Here is a 20,101-nt window from a genome sequence, read left to right as displayed (position 1 = left end):
CATCCAGCAGCTGCGAGTGGAGGCGTGGGGAATCAAACCCAGCTCTCCCAGATTAGAGCTGGCACTCCTAACCACTACACCAAACTGGCTCTCTGAGGGCCAGCAACCTGCTTTGTTCTCATCAACTGGAGATGGGACAGGATACCCAGCCGGGTTATAGAGAGATGCAGAACAGACACAGCCTTACTTGACGTCTCAAAAAGTCCCTGGGACACTTACTCGCACGTGGTGCAAATGGGGCTGAAGTTGCAGAAGACTGGAAAACAAGAAAAACAAGAAAGGTTTGGTTCAGGTTGGTCACGTCACGCCCACTGGCCAAGCAGAGCCCTGTAAACGCGGCTGGATCAACTCACTCGACAGGCACACGGAGCAGACGTAGCCAATCTCGATGAGGTTCCTGTGGCAGAAGCAGGCGGCCCGGTAGTCCACGTGGATGGGGGGCGGCAGGATCAGCTGGGATCGCTGCTCTTGGTCAGGCAGGTACACCCACTGCAATCGGAAAATGGCCTCCTTTTAGCATTTGGGGAGCAGCTGCTGGATTAGAGGACCTGTAAGCTGCCTCGAAAGCAAGAAATTGCAAGTAGATAAATAGGTACCACTTCGGTGGGAAGGTAACAGCGTTCCGTGTGCCTTGGTGCTTAGTCATGCTGGCCACATGACCACGGAAACGTCTTCGGACAGCGCTGGCTCTTCGGCTTTGAAACGGAGATGAGCACCGCAACCCTAGAGTCGGATGCGACTGGCTTTCGAGCAAGGGAACCTTTACCTTTACCTTTAAGCTGCCTCACCGGAACAGGCCAGAGGATCCAGCCAGCCCAGCACTCCATCTTTGACAGCAGCCAACCAGATGCTGTGGGAACCTTGCTACCACCTGTTGCTTGCCCCCAGCAGCTGATATACTGCTGCTAAACATGGAAGTTCCTGTTAGCTAACACGCTAACAGCTACGAACAGATGGCTGCTCCATGAAAATGAAGCCAAGCAACTCAAAATATTAGAACGAAATAAACTTACCCGTTTACCTCCCCATGAAAACTGGTGTTAATAATAGCTTGAGGCTCATTTGAACATACAAGACAGTCCTAAACAGAGTCTGACCCTTGGCCCATCTCACGCAGCACCTTCTGTTCTGAAAGGCAGTGGCTCTCTAGGCCAGGGATGTCAAACATAAAGCCCGGGGGCCGGATCATGCCCACGGAGGGCTTCTATCAGGTCTTCAGTGGAACTGGCTGTCTTCTGCTTCTTCTTCCAGTTCTGCTGCTCCTGCGTCATCGTAGGTTTGCAGCTTACAGATACACACCTGAACGGCATACTCAAGATTGCAAACAGCACAGACATTTTGATGCAGTAATTCAGAGCAAGAGGTGTCAGTTATCAGACACTGTTAAATAAACAAAAGATTGCGAGAGTGCTAAAGTTTGAAGCATGATTTTATCTAAAAAAAACCCTTTTTGCGTTTGTGTCCTTTATAAAGTTTATATCTCTGCTACCGGGTGTTATATATTTTATGACACACACGGCACGGCCCAGCAAAGTCTCATTTATGACAGATCCGGCCCTCGTAAGAAATGAGTTTGACACCCCTGCTCTAGGCTCTCAGGTAGAGAAAGGCCTTTCCCAGCACCTGTTTCTTGAGCTCCTCCTGTGCGAGGTAGCAAACACTGGCTCTTCTGCATGCAAAGCCATTCCGCTACAAGCCCTTTGCCAATTTCTTTTGACCGGGGGTGGGGGTGGGTTATGATTGATTGTACTGAGTTTTTTCGTAATGACACAGAAGTCAAATATAAATCATCTTGAATGTCTGGCTAGAAAGGTGGGGTATACATTACTTTAATAACCATTACAAAGTCAAACATTCATTCGCGGGTGAAAATTATTTCCCTATCCCTTCTATCAAGAAGCAACCCACCCAACCCAATTTTCAACAAAACAAAGTCTGAGTCCATTGACACCTTTAAGACCAATAAAGTTTTATTCAAGGTATAAGCTTTCGTGTGCATGCGCACTTCTGTATTAACTTTGGTGTAGTGGTGTAGTGGAATATAAGGAAGGCCGAGCGCCGAAGAATAGATTCTTTTGAACTATGGTGCTGGAGAAGACTCTTGAGAGTCCCTTGGACTGCAAGAAGATCAAATCAGTCAATCCTAAAAGAAATCAACCCTGACTGTTCCCTGGAAGGCCAGATAATGAAACTGAAGCTCAAATACTTTGGCCACCAAATGAGAAGGGAGCACTCACTGGAGAAGACCCTGATGCTGGGAAAGATGGAAGGTCAAAGAAGACGGGGACGGCAAAGGATGAGATGGTTGGACAGTGTCATCGATGCAATGAACATGAAACTGAGCAAACTTCAGAGGACAGCGGAAGACCGGAAGGCCTGCCGTGACCTGGTCCATGGGGTCGCAAAGAGTCGGACTCGACTGTGCGACTGAACAACAAAAAAAAGTGGTTAAGTGTGTGGACTCTAATCTGGGAGAACCGAGTTTGATTCCCCACTCCTCCACATGCAGCTGCTGGATGACCTTGGGCAAGCCACAGTTCCGTCAGAGCTGTTCTGGAAAAAGAGCAGTTTCTGTCAAGAGCTCTCTCAGCCCCACCTACCTCACAGGGTGTCTGTTGTGGGGAGGGGAAGGGAAAGGAGTTTGTAAGCCGCTCTGAGACTCCTTTGGGTAGTGAAGGGTGGGGTATAAATCCAATCTCGTCTCTTCTCTTAAATTAAATTTTATTTGTCTTAAATAAAATCAAACTTTGTTTGTCTTAAACTTTGAATAAAACTTGGTCTTAAAGGTGCCCCTGGACTCAAACTTTCTTCTGCTGCTTCAGACCAACACGGCTGCCCCCCACCTGAATCTGTTTTCAACAAAGCTGCGCCTGTCACAACAACATTTCTTTAAATTTCCGTGCAGCAATTCGGAATAGCCACAGTTTTAAAGGCAGTCTGAAATTGATCACTCACCAGCAAATACTGCAGGAGAGATGGCATGTGGGGAACCTTCAAGTAAATCCCGCCAGTAATATCACAAGCCTGGAAAACAGGTCATCATCCTCTTTTTTAAACATGGCGGCACCACACCAACAACAGGCCACGTTTGCAAGCGCCTAGACCTCACGATTGTGAACAAAGATCGAAAATGGAAGGTTGACAAATGACTAAAAGTTCAGCTACCGGGAAATGTTTTGATTCCAAGAAGCTTATCTCAAGGTTTTTATGGAGCTTCCTTGAAATACACAAAGCTAGTGTGGAGAGCCAGTTTGGTGTAGTGGTTAAGTGTGTGGACTCTAATCTGGGAGAACTGGGTTTGATTCCCCACTCCTCCACTTGCACCTGCTGGATGACCTTGGGCAAGCCATAGTTCTGATAAGAGCTGTTCTTGGAAGAGAGCAGCTTCTGTTAAGAGCTCTCTCAGCCCCGCCTACCTCACAGGGTGTCTGTTGTGGGGAGGGGAAGGGAAAGGAGTTTGTAAGCCGCTCTGAGACACCTTTGGGTAGTGAAGGGCGGGGTATAAATGCAATCTCTTCTTCTTCTTCTAAAGAATATTAATGAGTCTCTTCCAGGCTCAAACTGCATGCACTTACATGCACATTTGGAGTGACTCTCCAGATATAGCTGCAGCCTTTCTTGCTTCTGGAGAAAGATACCATCTGTGCCGCTCTGCATGTGGTTGCAAACTCTCTCCCCCAGGAAAACCCACTTGGCTCCTCTGCTCTAGGCATGGCAGGGTTGGGTGGGCAGCCTTTAATGAAGGCCAATTTTGTTCCCCGTTACTCTTTGATTGCTGACTGTTCTTCTGTTTTTTAAATCCCCTGCCTCCATGCTCTTGGGTGGCTTGCTTTTATTGGCTTGAACTTCTATCGCTGCTTTTTTTCATCTTCTGCGCTGGTCTTCTTGCTGCTTCGAAGCTTTATGCTGGGGGGGGGGTTATGAACTGCTGTGCTTTTGTTAATGAGATATGGCAGTTCTGTATTGTTCTTAGAATCACAGAATTGGAAGGGACTTCCAGGGTCATCTAGTCCAACCCCCTGCGCAAGGCAGGAAATTAACAACTACCGCCCCACCCCGCACCCCCGGTGACCGCTGTTTCACACTCAGAAGATGGCAAGAAAACCTCCAGGATCCCCAGCCAATCTGGCATGGAGAAAAATTGCTTCCTGACCCCAAAGTGACGATCAGCATTTCCTTTGGGTATGTAAGGAAGGGCCACGAGAACTAAGCACTGAGCCCACCCTCCCTGCCCTCCCTTCTCGTGATCTGTCCAAGTTCACAGGATCCGCATTGCTGCCAGGTGGCCACCTAGCCTCTGCTTGAAAACCTCCAAAGAAGAAGAGCCCACCATCTCCCGAGGAAGCCCGTCCCACCGAGGAACTGCTCTGTCAGGAAGGTCTTAGCTTTGTAGATCATCCCACCACCTTTCCCCAGATCTGCCCTCTCCTCGAGGCTTGGAAAGAAGATGAACAAGCAATAAAACACAGATTGTACCTGCTGCAAGAGCCCCGAATCAGAGTCCAAAACGCAGGCATCGATCAAAATACTCTGAAAAGCCAAATGAACAACAACAACAAAAATTATGTTCATGGAAAGGAATGGGTGTGTATGTGTGTGTGTGTGGTGAACAGTTACATAACACAACAGAGTCCCTCTCTGTTTGGCACAGCCTGGGATACACTTGGTTTTGTGTTCCCGTTTCTTTGGAAAAGAAAGGTAGCTTCCCTTGCTTGCACCCCCAGGAAAGACAGGCAGGAGATGGGCTGATCAGAACACACTGGCAAGACAGATTCCTCCTCACTTGTACACTCAGGAGTCCCATAGCTCAAGCTTAGATTCCCTTGCATGCACCCTTCCAGGTCCAATTCCTGACGCCTCCACTTAGAAACAGCGGGGCAGCCGTTATCAGAGCCAATGATGCTCTATCAGATGGACCGACAGTCTGATTCAGTGCTGGCTGGTGGTTGGAGCGGCCTGTATTCCGCCGCTCTGCTCAGCAAAGTTTGAAGCCTTCCTCAAGCCTAAAGAGCATTCCTCCAATTTAATTCCAAGTGAGCTGACCTGCAGTAAAAGAGCAAGATTCAAGTCCGGCAGCATCTCAAGAGAACAGTGAGGTTTCCAAATCCAGGGTATAAACTTTCAAGAGTCATGGCTCCCTTTGCCAGATGCTGACAAAGGGAGTGTAATGATTTCAAGTTACAAGTGTGTGTTCCTTTAAAATGGTTGGTAAGTGTCAGTAGAACAAGGGTGGGTGAAAGAGGGAGATGAGTGAATGAGGTGACTGGTTGGTGATGGAGAGTGTGTGAGCGGAGCTAGGAAGTGTGTGTGTGAGGAGAGAGAGAAGGCAGAGTGTTCAGTTTGGAGTTTGAGTCTGAAGTGTTCAGTCAGCAGTCAGTTGTGGTCAATCTACAAAGGCAGAGAAACAGTCTTCCAAATAGAATCATACAGAGGTGCTGTGAAAGGCATTAAGATTCTAAAAGAGGAAGAACATATACTTAAGGGGGCATTTAGGCAAAATCTAATAGAGTATTTTAAGACTGTGAGGGGGAAAAGCTGACAGAGACCTGAGAAAAAGGGAAAGATTCTACTAAGCAACTTAACAAATCATCCTGTAATCATCCTGTAGAGACCCAAACTACAAAGAATTGCTGCAAAACGTTCACAAATTTACAAAAACATGACAGTAATATGTAGACATTTTCATGATGTTTAAATTCCAAATGTCTTCTTTATTCCACAGATCAACAAATGACGAACATCTCGAGTTTCCAGAGTTCGTTTCGTGGTCTTTATCAAAAAACCTATTCAAGATAAACAACATTGGGGGGGGGGGATTCTCTGGTTGTATATTATGTACTATATTGTATATTATGTACTATATTAGACTTTGTATATTATGTACTATATTACTATATTATGTACTATATTATGTACTATATTAGACTTTGCAGTGTGACCATTGAATGCCTGTAACTGATAAGTTGGCCTCCATGACAAATGAAGACATGTGATCTGATATTTACATATATAATACTTGCTCACCTTTAATGGCCAAGACGTTGTCCGTTGAAAAAGTATTGTTGGTTAACTTAAGAGCTATTTATAGCCATTCTGGTAAGATATGAGCTTATGCTTATGAGCCATCCTTTAACTTTTTAATGTATGTAATAAGCTATACTGATGATATTATTTATTTGATTATAGAAATTGAGATTCCTAATAGTGGATTGCTTGGAAAAATTCAGCAAAACAGTATGTATGAAAACAATATTTATTGACATTTTATAGCTTGTTGAAGTCGGGATTCCTGTTTCCCATTGTGAATGTTGTTTATCTTGAATAAAGAAGACATTTGGAATTTAAACATCATGAAAATGTCTACACATTACTGTCATGTTTTTGTAAATTTGTGAACATTTTGCAGCAATTCTTTGTAATTTGGGTTATTCAGATTGCTGTGCCCTTTATTGCATCATCCTGTAGAGAGCCAGTTTGGTGTCGTGGTTAAGTGCGCGGACTCTAATCTGGGAGAACCGGATTTGATTCCCCACTCCTCCACTTGCACCTGGCTGGATGACCTTGGGCAAGCCATAGTTCTGTTCTTGAAAAAAGAGCAGTTTCTGTCAAGAGCTCTCTCAGGCCCACCTACCTCACAGGCAGTGTTCCCTCTAAGCTGAGTTAGGGTGAGCTAGCTCACGGTTTTTTAGCCTCTGGTTCACACATTTTTGCCTTAGCTCAGGAAGGACGCCTCCAGAGCAAACTAATTTATGCAGTAGCACACAACTTTAATGCCGGTACCTCACAAAGTAGAATTTTTGCTCACAAGACTACACAGCTTAGAGGGAGCATTGCTCACAGGGTGTCTGTTGTGGGGAGGGGAAGGGAAAGGAGTTTGTAAGCTGCTCTGAGACACCTTTGGGTAGTGAAGGGAGGGGTATAAATCTAATCTCTTCTTCTTCTTCCCCCCAATACGCTTCTTTTACCAATAAAGTTTTATCATGCTTATTGTTAACCCAGAGTCTCATCCTCAGAACCACATAGTCCAACGAAGGAGCCTTAGAGTTTGGGCACAACACTGTGGGAAAGGTTAATTAAAGTCTGGAATTAAATTCCTGGTGGTGGCGATAGATACTTTGAGTGAGTGAAAGAAACAACAAGAAATTTAAAACTACTTCACACCTAACCACACAAAACAAGAGAGAGGTACCGTCACGGGGAGGTTTGACACTCAAACGCTTACACCCTAAAACTCTTGTTGGTCTTTCAGAAGCCACCAGACTCGAGCCTTGCTCTTCCTCCAAGTTAAAGCAGCTCTTTCTCCAGTGGAAAAGCACTTAAGGTTGGAGGAAGGTCCTTAGGCTGGGAGCAAAGCTTCGCTTTTTTTTTTTTTGCCAGAGCCCTGACCATCCTCGGATTCTTGGATGTCAACATCATTTTTAAAGAACTAGACCCAGTACTCTAGGATGGAGTCCAACGAGAATCGTCAGGATGAGAGACGGTCTTTACAGGCCGTGGTTATAACCAGCTTGGGGGGAGAATCACCTGCTTCTGAGCGGCAAAGATGACATTCATGAAGTTCATGTACTGCAGCGCACTGTCCTCTGCCGCTTTGATGACCTGGCAAAGAGACGCAGGCGGGCGTTAGTCCACGTGCTCCACTCGGCCAAGTTCACAGGTTGTCAAGATTTGTTATGGGAACTGGGGCGGGGGAAGGGTCTTACCAGAATCCGAGACTTAATTTCTTGGCTGCCTAGTTGAGAAGAGAAGAAAAGAGAATGTTAGAGCCATCCTAGGCCATTTCACAGAGTATTATTGTTATTATTTATTTCATTAAACTTACGAATCGCCCACCATGCGAGCATATACAATCAGTATATATAAAGTCGGCTAACAGTCGCCTCTGGAATCGTGGCAGCTCTGGCCATGCCGCCCCCCGACAGGGGGGAGGAAGCAGGCTGAAAGCCTTGCACGGGCCCACCAGCTCCAATTGGGGCACAGCGTTTGCCAGCTCTGTGACTTCATGGCAAAGATGTCAAGGAACGGAGCTTCCATCCACCGCTGGTTCTCAAGCTGAGGCAGCCCTGCCCCCTCCCAATGGAGGGAGAAAGAGTGGGTGGGCAGAAATCTGGACCGTCACCTCCATTATGTCCCCGGGAGAGCCTTGCGCTCTTCAAATAGTAACTTACTGGCGGTCCCCAGCCCCAAAGACATCCAGCTGTCCTCAACCAGGGCCAGGGACATTTCCGTCCTGGCCCCAACTTGGTGAAACTCTCTGCCTGAGTACCATTGAGGCCCTGTCGGACCTTAAGGAATTCCGCAGGGCCTGCAAGGCTGAGATGTTCCGCCAGGCCTTTGGTTGAGGACAGCAACCGTTTCCATCTCATCTGGCGCCCTCTTCCGCTCTCTACCTTTGCCTTCCCCCCTGCCCACGAAGTGACTGGCAGTCCGAAAATGGGATTAATTTGTCCACCATCTGTTTTTAAAAAGTGCTGCTCGATATTGTTTTATCTAGTGTATGTTGTTATTCATATTGTACATTGCCCGGAGCCCTGCAGTAGCAGGGATTGGGTGATTAATAAATTTAATAGAATAATAATTAAAACAACAGCAGCAGCAGCAACTCCGTGAGGTGAGGTGAAGATGCCAACGGATGGTGCCTCCAGCCATTGCCAGCTTCACCTCTGGAGTTGTGGCTGCCCAACGAGGAGGAGAAATGGAGAAAAGCCTGGCTTAGACTTCCCAGCTCCAAGCAAGGTCTAACAATGAATAAATATACACTGCAAGAGATTTTTACAAACAACCAGGGATCATTTCCTGCAGGAGCGCACAGGAGCGGAGCTCCGGCAGTAAAGAGCCCAGGGGGCGGGCACATGCAAGAAGCCCCACCCCCTGCTCCCAGCAGCCCTCAGTCAGCCCAGAGAGCAGCCAGGTAAGTTGCAGAGCCCCCCCCCCCGTCCCCCCGGTTCAAAACAGTCCAGTGGCACCTTTACATCCAAGTCTTATTCAGGTACAAGCTCTCCCTCCTCTGCGAGGACAGATCTGCACATTCCCCCCCCCCCAATAGCTAGCAATCCAAAACAGTCCAGTGGAGCCTGAGCAGTGGATATTGCCTTCTGACACACCTCCAGTGATGTCAGGGGTGTGGCATATGCAAATAAGTTATGCTAATGAGCTATGCTAATGAGCTCCTGCACCTCTTTTTCTACCAAATGACCCCTGCAAACAACCATGTTCTATTTGTAACTATCATGCTATAAAGTGCATAGTGTGCCATTATTACATCCTTGTCAGGTACATGCAGTCTTTGAGAATGACAGGAGCGCTCCGTCCATGAATCTTAGCTGCACAATTCGTTTGTAGGACCGGCAATAAGCATCAAGAGAATACAATTGAAAGCTTCCCCCTCCCCTTTGGAAAACTTTGTGCAAGTAGAAGCGGGCTTGCAATTACGGAAACTCTCGTTGGGGGTTGACTTTTTAAAAATACCCACAGGGGAATTACAACACATGTGAGTCTACCCCCACAGCCAGTAATTCTGAGACTCCATCTTTGAGCTTTGCCCAGGGACCCGGAATCACCAAGACCGCACTAAACGCCCCCAAAGACCAAGCAATCATTTTGAGAGTGGAAATCGCTTTCCTAATTTGCTCCCATTTAGCCAACATCAGAGTAACAGCTTAAAGAGTCACAGTACCTTTTCCCTCTTTGGTCATCCTGTGAATATCTAAGGCACATGATATTAAGGAATCAAAGTTTTGGTGATACTTTTAAGAACATCTGGAAAACACGACAGCACAGCCTCCTGCGCTTGTAACGTTGTGGCAGAAAGAAAATTAGCGACTCTTATTTCCAAACAGATGCGTGCAGTAAATATGATGTAACTATTTTTCCTTCCTCCCCCAGAGGTCAACGCTACTTATCATTATCCTGTAAATAGGCAAAAAACGTGACCCGGCACAAACTCTTTGTCCTTCGTAAGCTTCCTCTGGTATATTCTCGGAGAGGCGGCATTAAAATGTTCTATATAAATAAAATAGATAAGCATCAAATGAAACACAGTTGAAGTGGTTAGCCCCGCTTCCTTCCTGGTTCACTGCTGGGGGGACTAAGGGGACTCAAATTAACACAGGGGTCCCCAACCCTTTTGAGCCTGTGGGCACCTTCGCAATTCTGACACAGGGTGGTGGGCACAACCACAAAATGGCTGCCACAGTAGGTGGAGCTAATTGCAAAATGGCTCCTGCAGGAGGCGGAGCCAACCACAGAAAGCCACTGATTGAGGTTACATCAAACTCTAACCCTTCGAATTCCAGGCAGAAGCTCCATTTAACAGGATGCCGGGTCTGACAATAAATGAGACCTTGTTGGGCCGGATCACGTGTGTCATAAAATGCAATGCCAGGTAGCAGAGATATAAACTTTATAAAGGACACAAACACAAAGGTTTTTTTTTTAACTTAAAATAAAAACATGCTTAAAACATTTTGTTTATTTAACAGTGCCTGATAACTGACACCTCTTGCTCTGAATTACTGCATCAAAATGTCTCTGCTGTTGATCCTGAGTATGTTGTTCAGGTGTGTATCTGTAAGCTGCAGACCTACGATGACGCAGCAGCAGCAGAACTGGAAGAAGAAGCAGAAGACAGCCAGTTCCACTGCAGGCCTGATAGAAGCCCTTTGGGGGCCTGATCTGGACCCCGGGCCACATGTTTGACACCCCTGGATTAAAGAGATGGAACACTTTTTCTATCAAGAAAGGTTAAAGAGGTCAGGGCTCTTTAGCTTGGAGAAATGATGATTGAGGGGTGACGTGATAGAGGTTTACAAAACTATACATGGGATAGAGACGGTAGAGAAAGAAGTCCTTTTCTCCTTCTCTCACAATACAAGAACTCTTGGGCACTCAATGAAATTGATGAGGGCTTCTAGTTTCCTGGTAGACCTCCTGATGGCACATGGGATTTTTGGCCCCTGTGTGACACAGGGTGTTGGACTGGATGGACCATTGGCCTGATCCAACATTGGCTTCTCTTATGTTCTTATGAGCAGTAGGTTTAGGATAAAAGGAAGTACTTCTTCACACAAAGAGTAATTAACATGTGGAATTCACTGCTGCAAGAAGTGGTGGCAGCTTCAAGGATAGACAGCTTCAAGAAAGGATTGCAGAAACATATGGAGCAGAGGTCCATGAGTGGCTATTAGCCACAAGGTATAGATGGAACACGGGGCTGTGGTAGCTCAAGAGGTTAAGATGCTGAACTGCAGAGCGGAAAGTCGGTAGTTCGGCAGTTCGAGACCCGAGTGCCGCGTGACAGAGTGAGCTCCCATCTCTGGTCCCGGCTCCTGCCAACCTAGCAGTTCGAAAGCAAGAAATTGCAAGTAGATAAATAGGTACCGCTTCGGTGGGAAGGTAACAGCGTTCTGTGCACCTCAGCGTCTAGTCATGCCGGCCACATGACCATGGAAATGTTGTTAGACAGCGCTCGCTCTTCAGCTGGGAAATGGAGATGAGCACCACATCCCTAGAGTCGGATTCGAATGGCTTTCGAGCAAGGGAAACCTTTACCTTTACCAATAGATGGCAGTGATGATCTGTATTCTTGGTGATTGGGGGCAAAAGTGGGAGGGCTTCTGGAGTTCTGGGCCCGCTGGTGGACCTCCTGACGGCACCTTGGCCACTGTGTGACTGGATGGGCCACTGGCCTGATCCAGCACAGCTTCACTTATGTTCCCCTCAGTTCAATCCCCAGCATCGCCAGCTAAAGAGCAGACATAGACAGGAATAATGAAGCTGCCTTATACTGAATCAGACCACTGGTCCATCGAGGTCAGTATAGTCTACTCAGACTGGCAGCGGCTCTCCAGGATCTCGGGCAGAGGTCTTTCACATCACCTAACCCGTTCCTTTCAACTGGAAATGCCGGGGATTGAACCTGGCACCTTCTGCATGCAAAGCACAAGCTCTTCCACTGAGCCACGGCGCCTTCCCTAATCTCAAGGAGAAAGTCCCAGGAAAGACCCTTTCTCCACCTGAGACCCTGGAAAGCTCCTGCCCATCAGAGTAAGTCGAAGAACGGATACTCTGGGTCTCTCTAAAACAACTTGGCAAGTTCTCTCCTCCACTGTGGAAATATACACTGTAAGCTCCTTGGGGACAGAGGCCTGTCTCTCTCACACTATTCTTTTTTCTTATTAAATTCTGAACCATTGCTGGGTGGCTCTGTGCAATTCACAAATAAGTGTCATCTAAACTCCCTGCAGCTGGGAGAATAGCTTCGTGCACTGAATAACGAAAACATCTGGACAATCGGCTTCCGGTCGAGCCAAGATGGAGGACTGACGCACTTTCACTTTTGTGCGAAGTGGGCGACGGCTGCTTTTGACAGTTTGGGCAGTTTCTAGCCCAGCGCATCGCTCCCCAGCGAGGGGGGGGGACAAGCAGGCAGCAGCGCCTAAGAGGGAGTGTTAGGTTGGCGTGATTCCGCTTCGGAAGAAGCGGAAACAGGCTTTGATCTCCTCCCGCGAAGAAGGCAATTGCCGAGCAACTCTCCAGCAGCGCTTTTTTAAGCTTCATGTGGTAAGAAAAGCACTATTTGTGGTATGGATGAGGTATAAAAAATACTTTTGTGATGTAAGACCATTGTGGATTGTACCAGTGGAAGTGTTAACATCTTACTCAAGACATAGAGATAAAGATTGGTTGCCATATAAAGATCTAATTAAAAAAGTGGGAACAGAATGGGTAATGAAAAAGCAGAATGAAATTGAATATGATTATGAATGGCTGAAATATATGCAGATTTTTGACCTTTTTAGATCAGACAAAAGAAACTATGGTTTTAGAGAGGAAAAAAATGAGATTGAAATGATTTGGGAGAGTGAAGGGGGAAAAAATATCTCTAAAATGTATAAAGTGTTACTAAAATGGTATACTGAAGATGAGACTGTAAAAGGGCAAATGATAAAATGGGCGATAAATATGAATACGGAAGTGGCTATTGAAACCTGGGAATATTTGTGGAAAAATTCTATTAAGATATCGCCTTGTACCAATGTTAGAGAGAATTGTTATAAAATGATGTATAGGTGGTACATGACTCCGAAAAAAATTGCAAATATGAACCAGAATATGTCAAATAAGTGTTGGAAATGTAAAAGCCATGAAGGCTCATTTTACCACATGTGGTGGACTTGTGAGAAAGCAGTTGACTTTTGGACAAAAGTCCACAATGAAATGCAAAAAATTTTGAAATGCTCTTTTAAAAAGGCACCGGAAATTCTGCTTTTAGGATTGAAAATGGAAGAAGTCAATACAACTAAAAAGACTTTATTCTGGTACTTAATCACAACAGCGAGAATGATTTATGCACAATTTTGGAAAACAGAGAAAGTACCAGAAATTGAGGACTGGATACAAAAAGTTCTGTTCATGGCAGAGATGGACAAAATTACGAAGAAATTGAACAATAAAGAAGACGACGTGTTTTTTCAAGAATGGAGTGACTTTAAAATATATCTGGAAAAGAACTGGGATGTGAAACAAAACTTAATATGTTTAGACCAATATTAAGTCAAATGATGTTATCTTTAGATTGTAATGATAAGAAACTGATATTGTTGATGATATGAAGCAATTTGGAGCAGGGGTGGAAGCATTGTGGGAAGCCAATGGAGGGAGGGGAGGAACTGGGAATGGGGTAGACAATTGATAGAATGAAATGATTTAATTTTACATGTTGTATTCCTGAAAATAAAATTTGTTTACCGAAAAAAAAAGAAAACATCTGGACAATCGAAAGGATACAGCAGAGAGCTTTGGCAAGGGACCCCGCGAGTAACGTTTCAGTCTGCTGGCCTTTAAGTTCGGCTGCAATTAAGGGGGGGGGGGAGAACGGTTATACATTCATTTCTTGGCTTGAACACTGTACAGTTGCTAACAGCGCTGCTTCCCCTCCCCCAGGCCATAGAGTCTTCTTCTGGTACTCATGATGCCCACAGGGAAATCAACCAGACAGCCAGAGAAGCCTGCTGCTCAAAAAGGGGTCTAGAAAACCATTAAAAGCAAGAAAGAGATGCAGGATGGAACAAACTGGACCAGAAAGTCATCTCACTTGTGGTTATGAGGTCCTTTATCTCCTCCGCAATGGTTTCATTTATGGTGGTCAATAACTCATACTTCCCGTCTTTGCTGCCGGAAATGTTGGATTCTAGAGAGTTCCCTGCAGCCTCCCCAAAGAGATCGGCAGCTGCCCAGCGCTTTCCAGGGAACAGGAAGCGACTGCAAGAAAACAGAGTTACTGTAATTTCCATGTTTTGGGGTGGGGGTGTCTTTAAATGTTGAGTTTGACTGCAGTAATGTAAGGAGAGTGACAGAGGGTGACAAGTGTGATTTGATTGGCTGTTGACTGAGAGTGGGAGGAGGGATGTCTGAAAGGAATCTGTGTGTGTCTTTGAGGAGATTCTGTGATCTGAGAGAGACAAGTATGGAAGAATTTTGAAGAGAGTCTGTATGACTCTGAGAGTTATGAAGGATTCTGTGTGTGAAGCTTGAAGAGAGAACATGGTCTGTGTGACTATGGAATTCTGAGTCTAATTCTGTGTGAATAAGACCAACAGTTTAGTCTGTGTGACTAAGAGAGCTGATTCTATTCAGTGTGAATAAAACAGAGACTAGCCTGTGTGGCTATATATATGAGTGTATAAGCCTGTCAGAGTGGTGTTTGTAGTTTGAGAGACTGTTTGTGGCACCAAGCTTTGCCAGTTATATTTAAAAGTTCCTTTCGTCAGCAACTGTTCAAAATGACCAGAAATCTATTTTGTTCTTTATTAAATAAATAATTTTTTGTTTAAACTTATCCCAGAAATCAGTACAGTACTTCCTCAGGGCCACATAGTCCTCTAAAGTGCCCAGACCCTGGGTCATTCTACCAAAAGAGAACTGGAATTTTTAATTCCTGATGGCAGCAGAAAACTACCAAGTTTATATACACAGAGAGTGTTTAAAGGTAAAACCATTTCCCCTATAAGCAAGCACCCCACAGTTACGTTTAGTGATAAAGAACTATATCATAAACATTAATGTGAAAATCAGATTTTGGAGAAACAACAGGTATATCAGAGAGAAAGGAAGAAAATGTGCCATTCATTTCTACATTATCATGTTCCATCGATAAGATTCCTGTTTGCTGCATGTATTATCCCACTGTCACTGCATTCTTTTCTTTGATGTAACACCATTTTTCTGCACTGTATCTGCAATCTGTGGATTTTAAAACTCTATGCTTGTCCAGATTTCTGTCCATTGTTTATCAGATGTCTCATCATATTGAATGTATTGTCCTAAGCTGCGTATTCCACTCTAAGTCTCAGTAAGCACAAGGCAGCCTACATACATGGCGAATAAATAAACCTGTGAGGTAGGTTAGGCCATCGATGCATTTTTGAGGGTTCCCTTGGGAGAACACCAACAAGCTCATAGGTAAGCAGCCAAACTCCAGGAATCGTCTCGCTGAAACGGACCCAAGAGCCACCTAGTTCCACATTCTGCTTCCAAAAGAAGCAGGATGCGATACACTGCCTTCCCCAGAATCTGGTATTCAGAGTTATCCTCCCTTTTTTTTTTTAATTTACACTTATTCAAAACAAAGTCACAACAGCTGATCAAAAAATCAAAGGCACAGATATAGAATGGGAGGGGCTTGGCTTGACAGCAGCATGTGTGAAAGGGATCTAGGTGTTCTGGTTGATCACAAGCTAAACATGAGCCTGCGGTGTGATGTGACTGCGAAGAAAGCTAATGCAATCTTAGGATGCATTAACAGAAGCATTGTGTTCAGAACACGGCAGGTGGTAGTTGCGCTCTGTTCTGCTATGGTCAGGCCTCACCTGGAGTACTGTGTCCAGTTTGGGGCACCACATTTTAGGAAAGATGTTGACAAGCTCGAGTGTGTCCAGAGGAGGGCAACCAGGATGGTGAGAGGGTTGGAATCCAAGCCAGTTTGGTGTAGTGGTTAAGTGTGCGGACTCTAATCTGGGAGAACAGGGTTTGAGTCCCCACTCCACCACTTGCACCTGCTGATGTGACCTTGGGTCATTCACAAGCTCTGGCACAGCTGTCCTTGAAAAAGAGCAGTTTGTGTCAGAGTTCTCACAGCCCCACACACCTCACAGGGTGTCTGTTGTGGGGAGGGGAAGGGAAAGGAGTTTGTAAGCCGCTCTGAGACTCCAAGTGAAGGGCGGGGTATAAATCCAATGTCGTCATCTTCTTCTTCTTCTTCTTATGAGGAAAGGCTGAAAGAGCTGGGTCTGTTTAGCCTGGGAAAGAGAAGGCTTAGAGGGGACATGACTGCAGTCTTCAAATATTTGAAGGGCTGTCATGTAGAAGATGGAGTGGATCTATTCTCTCTTGCTCTGGATTGCAAGACTAGATCTAACGGGTGGAAATGACAAGGGAGTCATTACCGGCTAAATATCAGGAGAAACTTCCTAGCTGTCAGAGTGGTTGAGCAGCGGAACAGGCTGCCTCGGGAGGTGGTGGAAGCTCCTTCGCTGGACATTTTCAAGCGGAGGCTGGACGACCATCTTTCGGGTATGTAGGGCTCTCTTTCGGCTACGCTCCTGCAGAGTGCAGGGGGCTCGACCAGATGACCTGCAAGGTCCCTTCCAACTCTATGATTCTATTCCACTATACCTGTTCCATCTGACTTACAATACCCTTCCAAGTTATATCAATCCAAAAAATATCTATTTTTCTGTAAAACTGCCAACTTCACACTCATATAAAAAGTTTTAGCTTTATCCACAAAGGCTCTTCATGTTGGGAGTTTTCTTTTTTTTGTAGCAGGAACTCCTTTCCATATCAGGCGACACACCCCTAATGTAGCCAATCCTCCAAGAGCTTACAGAGCTCTTCTTACAGGGGCTACTGTAAGCTCTTGGAGGATTGGTTACATTAGGGGTGTGTCGCCTAATATGCAAAAGAATTCCTGCTACAAAAAGAGCCCTGCCTAGCCGATTCCAATCTGGCAGCCACAATAATATATAGCATCAGAGTCCAAAGTTTCTTCGGTATCCTCCCCTCTTAACTACATCTCTTCCCCCCTCTGGCTATGTCCCAGGGGGCCACTCCACTGTAACCCAAAATGCCGCAATACCTTTCTTGTACATGACTGGCGACCACGGCAAGCTTGTTGTTACGGTTCATAAATAAGTGACAGTTGCCCAACACCATGACTGCATCGAGGCATTTTGACAACGTAAACTGCCAGGAAAGGAAAAATATATATATCAATGGGAGCAAACATACAGAGAATGCAAATGAAATCAGGGAGCATTTTGGCAAACTGTATATATTTTAAAGAGAAATCAAATTTTTAAGAGATTTGTTTTATTTTAAGGAAACACGAACGTTCGAGCAGCGAATCATTAGTTGCAGGTCTGTGAACTTTACATGTAGATTTTCTTTCGCTATTCCGATGTTTCATTCTGACCAGGCTGGATGTACAAAATGGGGTCTCGGATTGGGAAATAGCCTCCCTCAATTCCTAAGCGCCTCAACTGTATCCAGACGTACCCATAATTCAGTTCCAAGAGTGCAGCAAGACGTATTTTCCAAGTAAGCATGTTTCGGACTACATCCTTACCCGGAAGTTACTCTGTAAGCAGCAAAGACTTCATATAAGAAAAGCTCTAGTTCCAACTGGATTGTAACATCTAAATTCAGAGTTATTTATTTATTTAACACGTTCATTGGCCGCCTTTCTACCTTGCGGAACTCAAGGTGCTTTACGATGTAAATAGAACAACTAATATTAAAAACACATAAAAGACCACAGTTTAAAATCCCAATTAGGACTGCCAATAAATAAAAACTAAATCAAGGTGGGGGTAGCCGTGTTGGTCTGAAACAATAGAGCAAAATTTGAGTCCAGTGGCACCCTTAAGACCAACAAAGCTTAATTCTGGGCGTGAGCTTTTGTGTGCACGCACACTTAGTCAGACGATGAAATGGAATTACGTATCATAGTTGTATATCTGGGAGTGTCTTGTTAAATTAGCATGCAAAACAGTGAAGATGGTTCTTTAACAGATCAAAAGAGTGACAGCTGAGGACACATCAATCTCCAGTTCTGACATATTTGTTACCTATGTTGTTCCACCTCTCCCCAAAGTTGAACCCAAACAGATGATAACTGATAACCAGAAACCCAGCTTGTCACTCTTTTGATCTATTTTGCACGCTAATTTAACAAGACACCCTTATATATACAACTATGATATGCAGGGCCTTTTTGTAGAAAAAGCCCAGCAGGAACTCATTAGCATAATAGGCCACACCCAACAGCAGAAATGCATTAGCATATCAGGCCACACCCCTGACAGCACAGCTCATTGGCATATTAGGCCACACCCCCATGTTACCAGAAGTGTGCTCATCCAGCCACACCCACCTTTCCCTTCTTATTCTGTTTACCTTGTTTGTTGTCAAAACCCAGGGCTTTTTAAACTCCTTTGCATGTTAGGCCACACACCCCTAATGTAGCCAATCCTAGTGAGTTTCTGCTGCTGGGTGTGGCCTATTATGCTAATGAGTTCCTGCTGGGCATGGCCAACTTGGGAGCCAGCCGGAACTCCGTTCCTATGCGTTCCTGCCCCAAGATAGCCCTGATGATATGTAATTCCGTTTCATCGTCTGACTAAGTGTGCGTGCACACGAAAGCTCACGCCTTGAATAAAACTTTGTTGGTCTTAAAGGTGCCATTAGACTCTAAATAAGAACTAAGATAGTCAAAGGCCGTCCTAAATAAAACTGTCTTCAGCTGCTTCCTAAATACTGAAAATGAGGTGGGCCAGGTGCACTTCCCTGGGGAGGCTGTTCTACAAATGAGGGGCTGCCACTGAAAAGGCCATCCCTTATGCGCCCAGCAGATGAACTTCTTTGATTGGTGGGGCAGTCAGGAGGGCCTCTCCCTGTGGGTTATGAAGAAACACAGCATAACAAACAAACAACTTTATGAGATGGGGGTTGGACTAGATGACCCTAGAGGTCTCTTCCAACGCTATGATTCCATATATTGTGCAGTCCTACCTCAGATCTTGCTATTGCCTGCTTTCCCCACCAGATGGGATTGGTGTCGACTACGATGACTAGCAGATTCAGTTCCTCATCTAGAAAAACAAAGACACACACATCAGAAAACACAGGTCGACGGCTTCCATACGGGGAGATCGGACGTTTACTGTAAGAAAAGTCAGATTTGTTCGGCAGCCTCCAATCACCAGTGCAAACAATGATGAAAACAACCGTGATGTAGTATTATGAAAATATATTTAGACTGCTGTTTTGCAGTGAGTAGTGTTTCTTCAACAAGTGATAAATATGTATGCATACACACAACGGTATTTGCATATACTCCCGTTTCACATGACAGCTTTTTCTAAGTGTGCTGCGTAAGTAGCATTCGTTTACACATCAACAATTCTAATCTGTGAATTAACCCTCAACATTCTTCCCACTCCAATGAAACAGATCCTTCCCGTGCTCATAAGTTCAAGAAACACTACTCACTGCAAAATAGCAGTCTAAAGATATTTTCATAATACTACATCACGGTTGTTTTCATCATTGTTTGCATCCTTCCCGTGATCTCTCTGTTGTTTCTCCAATCTAATCCCGATCTAATCTACTGACAGTCAACGATTGGGAGCCAACACTGTCTCGTCCATCACTCAATGGGGCATTTGCCCCACGTTCTAGGGAAGTGGGCAAGGCTGTTGCCCAGCAGGGCTTGTGGCTGGCAGGTGGTTCCTACACTGAAACAGCTGCTGCCAAGGGAACTGGAGGGGCCTTCTCCAGCCACCTCCCACCTTTCTTCACAGCCTCCACACTCTTATCGAGAAGAAAGCAATCTAAACACAGAGAACAGAAAAGCCAACACAGCAGCAGACACCCTGGAAATGAGCAAACTGACCACAGTGGGGATGCGTGGGTTGGCTGACTCCCCTTTCTCCACAGCCTGTTTGCTCTCCTCTGGGAGCCTTGGCCACAACATGGTCTGGCCCAGCCTGCTGTGCCTCATGCTGGGGACAGAGTGAGAAGGCAGAGAGGGGAAGGCCTC

At 45.4% G+C, this 20,101-nt stretch overlaps 1 protein-coding gene across 1 annotated transcript in view; it reads right to left on the bottom strand.

The window, feature by feature from the left end:
• Nucleotides 1-20,101, bottom strand: part of GTF2H3 (general transcription factor IIH subunit 3) — a 26,770-nt gene that overhangs the window by 3,675 nt on the left and 2,994 nt on the right. Inside the window, exons 2-12 of the mRNA XM_015419305.1 lie at nucleotides 19,072-19,151; nucleotides 17,138-17,244; nucleotides 14,096-14,262; nucleotides 13,789-13,851; nucleotides 9,677-9,706; nucleotides 7,704-7,732; nucleotides 7,525-7,599; nucleotides 4,477-4,530; nucleotides 2,956-3,024; nucleotides 354-489; nucleotides 220-256 (exon numbers count right to left, since the gene is read on the bottom strand). Of these exons, the coding sequence (XP_015274791.1) occupies nucleotides 220-256; nucleotides 354-489; nucleotides 2,956-3,024; nucleotides 4,477-4,530; nucleotides 7,525-7,599; nucleotides 7,704-7,732; nucleotides 9,677-9,706; nucleotides 13,789-13,851; nucleotides 14,096-14,262; nucleotides 17,138-17,244; nucleotides 19,072-19,151 (847 nt within the window). The remainder of the gene's footprint in view (nucleotides 1-219; nucleotides 257-353; nucleotides 490-2,955; nucleotides 3,025-4,476; nucleotides 4,531-7,524; nucleotides 7,600-7,703; nucleotides 7,733-9,676; nucleotides 9,707-13,788; nucleotides 13,852-14,095; nucleotides 14,263-17,137; nucleotides 17,245-19,071; nucleotides 19,152-20,101) is intronic.

The sequence above is a fragment of the Gekko japonicus genome, unplaced genomic scaffold (assembly GCF_001447785.1).
Source record: "Gekko japonicus isolate JY-2015 unplaced genomic scaffold, Gekko_japonicus_V1.1 scaffold181, whole genome shotgun sequence".
Taxonomy (NCBI): domain Eukaryota; kingdom Metazoa; phylum Chordata; class Lepidosauria; order Squamata; family Gekkonidae; genus Gekko; species Gekko japonicus.
This window is presented reverse-complemented; position numbering and strand designations above follow the sequence as displayed.